The sequence below is a fragment of the Poeciliopsis prolifica genome, unplaced genomic scaffold (genome assembly GCF_027474105.1).
Source record: "Poeciliopsis prolifica strain line A6 unplaced genomic scaffold, Auburn_PproV2 SCAFFOLD043, whole genome shotgun sequence".
NCBI classification, from domain to species: Eukaryota; Metazoa; Chordata; class Actinopteri; order Cyprinodontiformes; family Poeciliidae; genus Poeciliopsis; species Poeciliopsis prolifica.
The window spans coordinates 894,084-901,407 of NW_026562418.1; the positions used below are offsets into that span (position 1 = coordinate 894,084).

Below are 7,324 nucleotides of genomic sequence, written 5' to 3' on the forward strand. Positions count from 1 at the left end.
GGATCTCTTCATGGGTGAAATCTCAAGATGTAGTCACAGATGAAGATGGAGTGAATGCAATAGAACTGAATACTTTCCCAAACCACTGTTGTACAATTCATAGACATTTTTGTTAGACGTTTGGACATTGTCTAACACCATTCATCTTTTGGATACTTTACAAGGGAACTATGCCTGCTAGACAAAATGTAGACGGACTGGTTAAAAGATAAAGCTTTCAACAATCAGCTTTGAATTGCTGAATTCCACAAACATTATGCAGAAAAGTTAAATGTTTTGTGATTAGACTTGTGTCGTGAAGAAGTTTTCCACAGTAATGGATAAACTGACCACCATATGTACCATTTGAGCACCAGATGTAGTCTGATCTGGTTTGTAATAATGCATCATTGTGAGTATTAGTTGGAAAACTTGTTGCTGTATTACTGTATATTTCTGAAGAAATCTTCTGCAAATGGGTATTTATAATCTTTATTCAGCCCAGTTAGTCTCAACAGACCCAAATCTTTTCACCCCAAATGATAAGGAAACCAGATGAACAAGAAAACAAACAGAAATCGCTCTCTGCAAAAAATTTGGCATACAGTATGAATATTGCGTTATTACAGTTTTACAAACAAATGTACAACAAATACATCATAAATAGGCTCTTGTTGGGTGACAGTGGGGAGCCAGCTTGGTGTGTTTCTTTTTTTTCCCCTTTCCATGGGGGAGAAGCTTCTTCCTCTTACGAGGCATACTCAAACTCTTCTGCACTGCGCCGGCCAAAATCCATCCATCCAATATAGTCTCTGTCCGCTATCCGATGCAGACCGCCACCTTTTTTCTGGGCCATGGAGTTTCTACGCACCGAACCTGAGGAAGAGATGGGAGCAGGGGAGAGATCGTGGGCGGAAGAGAGGAACAAAAGTCAAGTAAGTATTTCTGAGTACAGAGAGATCTTCTTGGAGTATAACTTTTATTTCACAGAGACCCTCTGACAGCTCTGACTCTGTACACATCTAAGAAGCAAGACACTACAGACGTTTACCCTCTCAAGCTGAATTATTCAAAAGATACTTTCACTGGTTTGGGTGTGATCAGGCTTTCAAGATGACAAACATCGAAACGTCAAATTCACTGCCTTCAAACGGAATTTAGCAGAAAGCTGAACCGGCAAACAAATCACAGATGTTTAACACAACTTAAGCGTTTACGCCTTTCAACAAGCTTCTGAGATCTAAAGATGTTTGGATTTGTTCTGCTCTCCTTTCTAGATTTGCATCTTAAACTTATTTGCTCTGTGAAAACCCAGACACAAATAGAAACCACATTCACACGTGCAATTTGGCCAAAAGAAAAGGAAACAGCAGCAGCAACGGCTGGATTTCAACCTGACAGCGCCTCATTAGCCTGTGCATCCACATGACCGCACATGACTGTGGACAAATGTGAGCCTCCCGTTTCTCCAAATACCTACGTCAACCTGCTCTCGCACCCTTTGACACCTCAACGCCTTGCGCAACCTCTGTGTCTCTGATCTCCCAAATTCCCAGTTTTCAACTCATTCGATTCCAAGTGAAGGGGAAGCAGAGCCGCTATCTTTTCGGTAATCAATCCCGCGCTCTCAAAGATGCACTTTTCACTCCACCCACATCCTCCCACGCATCTTTCTCTCTCTTTCACACACACACACATACACACACAGATATCTTCCTCAGCTTCCTGCTAAGCTGAGGAGACCGGCCGCAGAAGGCTCGACAATGACACCTCCCACACCGAAACATGCAAGTGAACAGCGAGAACGCAAGCAACACACACCCACTGACACCCAGCGAACACAGAGGCGCGCTCAGCCTCATACGGTTTTACATTTGAGTTTCAGCATGACCTTTTGGCTGCTTGAGGATCTCAGCATCCGACTTAACAGCTTCCAAATTTTTGGCTTGGTTTTTTTTTTGGGGGGGGGGGTTGTTAATGATTATGCATATTATGCAAGAGTGAGGGAGAAACTTTAGGGCTAAATAGCTGCTTCATTGCAGCTAAAGATGTCTGGCATGTAAAATTAATGTGTATTTCTTTTTTTTTTCCCTTTTTGAGTTGGATTATTATTTTTAGTAATTAAGTCATTGATTAATGAATGAGTTAATCCTTCCTGTAAGGTTTTCTCACAATCTTTTGACTTGTAGCTGATGACATGAGGGACACAAAAAAGACAACATAGGTTATTTAGTCAATTCATTAATTAAGATCAATCATTAGATAAATGAAAGTAAAGTAAAAGACTGTCTTAGTGGCACTTCTCAAATAACCATGGAAAATGAAGGTACTTTTTATATTTCCATTTATTAGTTTTGATTAATAATTGGCCACTTCACAAAGATTTAAAAGAAAAAAAATTGCAATCTAAACCCTGCAGCTCTTCAAACTTTAAGCTATTTTTTATTAACTTAGAATGAGAGTTGCATCGATCTTTCTGCTTAGACAAAAAAAAAACTCTTCATTGAAGCTGATTTTAAGCTTCAAGGAGTATCTTTTCGATCAAATTTCCCACAGTTCACTTTGGTGAAATTGTTCTACACAAAGCTCTGATGCACACAGAGAAAGAGAGAGAGAGTCAGAAAATTTGAGATCCTGATGTGTGTGACATTAACAAAACACTGACAACACAAGGAAAGATGGTGGAGAAGAGTCAAGTGATTAGAAGCCAGATTTGGACTTAAATCGTATGAGAGGATCAACCGGAAGGCTGCTCACTCTGGAAGACCCTTTTTCAAACCACAAAAGCTTTCCAGAGCCACTAATTCATTTTACAAAGCTGCCTTTGCACTAATTTCAGTAATTAGTCATGACCCAGGGGAGACGAATGGCTGGGGGAAAAAAAGCACTTGTGTATGAAAATCAACGCTGTTGCAAGTGCAACAAGACGTTTCTTTATGTTTGTGCATACACAGCAAACCCCAATATCAAAACCCTCTCTTTCTCTCTCTCACACACACACAGAAACACACACCTTTCCTGGAGGAGATGAGCCTTGCCAGCAGTTCGCTGAGGTTCGCGCGGGAGTCTGCGTCCTCCTCAGTCTGAGAGAAGGGTTTCAGCTGGGGGCTCGAGCGGCTGTGTCGGAGGTGAGTCTCCCCCAGGGTGGGGGCGTCAGCCTCGAAGACAGCTGGGGAACCGACACACACACACGCATGAGGTGACGAGCTCAGATCTGAAAACTTGGATTTGCCGGAATGCGCTCGAGTACCTTCAGAGGGAACTGAGAAGTAGCGCTGGTCCTCGTCTGCGGGCTGGGGGGAGAAGGGCAGCCCGAAGCAGCTCGAACACAGGACCGCCAGCACAGCGCACACACACAGTCCGACAGTCATCTGAAACACAGAAAGGGGAGCGACTAGTTTTATTATTTTAGGTGTAATCTCCCACAATGAGACGGCTCGGACCGTCTGCCTGGCAACCGCTCTGCCACAGGAAAAAGAGATTAATCTGACTGCAGCGAGAATCAGAATATTCACAGTCGTCCACGATATGATAGCTGCTATTGCAGCAGGTGAATACAGTTTGTAGCAGGTCAAACTGACCGAACAATTTATATCAATAAATAATAATAATAATAATAAAACTCTTGGTCGATTTGTCATCAAGCAAAATCTCCAAGACTAATCTATGAATTAAATCCATGAAGAATTTCAGTTTTATTCACAAATTCAATTTAACAGTCAGATAGCGAGATAAAGACTGAATGGGTAAAACTTCCTTAAAAAAAATCAAGGAATTTTATCTTTTGAGATGAAAAATATTAGTTTTGATGGAATCTAAAAGAACATGTTCTTTTAGATTATTTTAGATTCCATCAAAACTAAGATTTTGATATTAGTTTTGATTCTAAAAGAATATGTTCTTATAAAACTAATATTTTTCTTCTCAAAAGATAAAATTTCTTGATTTTTTTAAAAGAAGTTTTACCCATTCAGTCTTTATCTCTCTATCTGACATCTGACAATGAATTTGTGAATGAAACTGAAATTTTTCATGGATTTTAAAATTTAATAAAAATGTTTAAAAACAACACCCAACCACAAGGGAATACCACCAACAATGTAAATGCATTAATTAGCAATAAAGACTATTCAACATAATGTCACAAAGTACTTCAGGACCAAATAAAAACAGCCTTACCTTGAGAAAACAGGCTTGCCGTATTCAAGAAGTATGCAAGAGTGAAGTGAGCACTTCTCTGATGAGTGGGAAGGATGCCCCCTTTTATACTCCTCGCTCAGCCCCTCTCACTCTGTGTGTGTGTGCGTTGTGCGTGTGTCGGTGTGTGTTCCATGTTCGTGAGGCTGATGCGAACGAAGCCTCGGTGATACAATAGCGTGCTTCGCTTTTACTGTCTGTTTGCATGTCATAAACTAGCAGATCTGGAGATGCATGTTTGTTGTGGGTTGGCAACAAACTGCCTGACTAAAGAAAAACCTTGAAGTGCTGTTGAAATGTTTAAAAGTTGAGGGGTCGATTTTCAGTGGGTAGTTTTATAGATAAAGTGTTTTTGTGAATGTGTAGTACAGCTGGCGTTGGTCATATGGGACCGGGGGGAATGGCGGAGTAGGTGTATGCACACGCGCCCACGCAAAGATGCTGAAAAAGTGAGAAGCACAAAACAGAGCTGCTCATTTCCTGGAGCAGGTGGAAGTGAGATGTTGGAGGACGGGTGCTCCACCCCGGCTTTAATCACCAGGGATTAACCCGGTTCATCGATCTAGGCCGGGTGGCAAATAAGTGGGTCTGAGTCGATGGCTATCGATCAAATGTTCCGACTTAATGTTTTTATTAGTAGGGTTGAAGGTCTGCTGATGCATGGTTGGGTTGATGTTTTACCTGCTGCCGACACAAAGGAGGTCGAGGCCTGTAACCGAAGTTAATATGGGAGGCGAATTCATCGAGGGATATGGACACCCTGTCACTGTAATCAGGAGAGAATGATGATTGGCAGATCAGACGCGGACGCTCGAATGCGTTCACAGTAATCGGTTCTTGATAGAATATGTGCTGTTGTTCAGTGAAATATGAATTTGGAGTCATTTCTCCAAAAACTCATCTGTGAACCTCAAAAACTTTACACTTTAATATTCAAACACCTGTCAGATTATTTAATTGCTTTGTGTGAGTTTTGAAACACTGCTTTTCTCCTTCATTAAGTAAATGTCTATCAGTTTACCCAAAAAGTCACATCTCTACCAACACCAAAAGATGACAGGACCTGTCCTGTCTACTCTAATTATGAAAAAAAACACACACAAAAAAACACTAGCGGCTTAATTAAAGCCCCAAGTGTCTGATCCAAAAAGTTTTTCTAAAGGGTAGAGGTCCATCTAAAGGAAGTATAAGAATCAAAATTGATTAGTTTAAGAAAGACAGTAACCACGGATGAACAGTATTTTGAACTTTGTTCATAATTTAAGTAGAACGATACCTATTAAGTGTCAGCAGCCAGAAGTTGCATCTCCATTGACCAACATTTCAAAAATAAATTTGTGAAAATGCACCAATTAAAAAAAACATACATAAGCCACACCTGCAGTGTTAAAATACCAAGAGAGGCAGTTACTTGTACAGACTGTAACTGCTCTAATATTGGACATAGAATCAACTTAACTGGATTATACTCTGACATTATTGAAGCGCTACTTGGAGCTAGCCTGCCTTATTATAAAAGTAATATTAATATTAAAAAGAGACCAGACCAAACGTATGTGTCTAAATACTACAGTGAAGCCTGTGAAGCTACTACTTCTTGGGCTCTAGCAGGTAAACCTAGGCAGGGCCCTTTATTTGAACATAAAAAGCGGTCTAATGCAAAATTCAAATATGCACTACGCTTTATTAGACAGAATGAACAAACAATGAGGGCTGACTCCTTGGCAAATAAGCTCATAGGTAAGGATCCCAAAGCATTCTGGAAAGAGGTTAAAACCATTAATAACAGTAAACCATCTCTCCCTTGCACTGTCGATGGTGTTTCTGGAACGAATATGATTGTAGATTATTGGCAACATCACTACAGCAAGCTATTTACCTGTGTACAGAGTGAACCCTTCCGAGTTGACAAGGTTAGTACTGTAGAAACTATCAAAACTTACGAGGTTTATCAAGCAATTAAAGATCTGTCTGTAAATAAATCCATAGGAAAGGATCTTATTTCAGCTGAACATCTGAAATTTGCAAGTTCTAGGGTAGCCCCTCTTCTTGCTTTGTGCTTCACTGGTTTTATTATGCATGGCTTTATTCCTGATTCCTTGATGAATGTTCTTCTGCTTCCTGTGATTAAAAACAAAGCTGATAGAATTGGCAGTTCTGATAACTATAGACCTATAGCCATTGCAAGTACACTGTCCAAAGTCTTTGAACTAATTCTTTTGCCTAAATTTGAAAAGATAGTTATGCCTACTGATAATCCATTTGGGTTTAAGTCCAAACACGGCACTGATATGTGTATATATGGCCTAAAAGAATTACTGAATAATTATACCAGCAAAAACTCTACAGTCTTTTTGTGCTTTTTAGACGCCACGAAGGCTTTTGATCGTGTAAATCATAGAAAGTTATTTTTAAAATTGTGCCAAGCTGGTGTGCCCAAATATATAGTAGGATGTCTGACATATTGGTATACCAATTAAACTATGCAGGTCAAATGGGACAATTGTATATCTGCATCCTTTCATGTCAGCAATGGAGTCAGACAAGGTAGTATTTTATCACCCATGTTATTTAACTTTTATATGAATGAACTCTCTAAGCAGCTCAACCTGTGTAGAACTGGCTGCATGGTTGGCGATACCATTATTAATCATTTAATGTATGCTGATGACATACTGATTTTTAGTCCAAGCTCAGCTGGTCTGCAGAAGCTGCTTAATGTCTGTTCAGCATATGGTGAATTACATGATGTTAAATTTAATCCATCAAAAAGCATCATCTTGATCTGTCGCACTAAGGAGGACAAATATAGCAAATTTCCGAATTTCAAGCTGTCTGGGACTCAATTGAATGTCTCTAATGAAGTAAAATATCTTGGTCATGTGTTGACAGACACTTTGTCTGATGATGCAGACATTTACCGACAGGTTCGAATGCTGTATGCTCAGGCAAATATCCTGGTCCGTAAGTTTGGCTTCTGTACTGATGAAGTGAAACTGCATTTGTTTCGATCATATTGTACATCATTGTATACAGCACATTTGTGGTGCAATTTTAAAAAAACCAGTCTTCAAAGATTGAAGGTGTCTTTTAATGATGCTTTAAGACTTTTGTTAAATAAGCCTGTGACGCGGCAGTAACACAGCAG

At 39.9% G+C, this 7,324-nt stretch overlaps 1 protein-coding gene across 1 annotated transcript; it reads right to left on the reverse strand.

Annotated features, from left to right (window-relative positions):
• Positions 1–455: 455 nt before the first annotated feature.
• On the reverse strand, positions 456–4,679 carry LOC129376408 (cholecystokinin-like). Its single transcript, XM_055056052.1, has 4 exons — positions 4,159–4,679; positions 3,230–3,350; positions 2,993–3,148; positions 456–855 (listed from the first exon to the last, which is right to left on the reverse strand). The coding sequence occupies exons 2-4, from the start codon at positions 3,348–3,350 to the stop codon at positions 728–730; spliced, it is 405 nt and encodes a 134-aa protein (XP_054912027.1). The 5' UTR covers positions 4,159–4,679; the 3' UTR covers positions 456–727.
• Positions 4,680–7,324: the final 2,645 nt, after the last annotated feature.

Bases quoted from the DNA above. Each gene is read 5' to 3' on its own strand.
- LOC129376408 (XM_055056052.1), bottom strand. From the start codon at position 3,350: ATGACTGTCGGACTGTGTGTGTGCGCTGTGCTGGCGGTCCTGTGTTCG. The intron at 3,149-3,229 runs GTACTCGAGCGC...TCGGTTCCCCAG, and splicing joins CTTCTCAGTTCCCTCTGAAG to CTGTCTTCGAGGCTGACGCC. The intron at 856-2,992 runs GTGTGTGTTTCT...TCTCTTCCTCAG, and splicing joins GCTCATCTCCTCCAGGAAAG to GTTCGGTGCGTAGAAACTCC.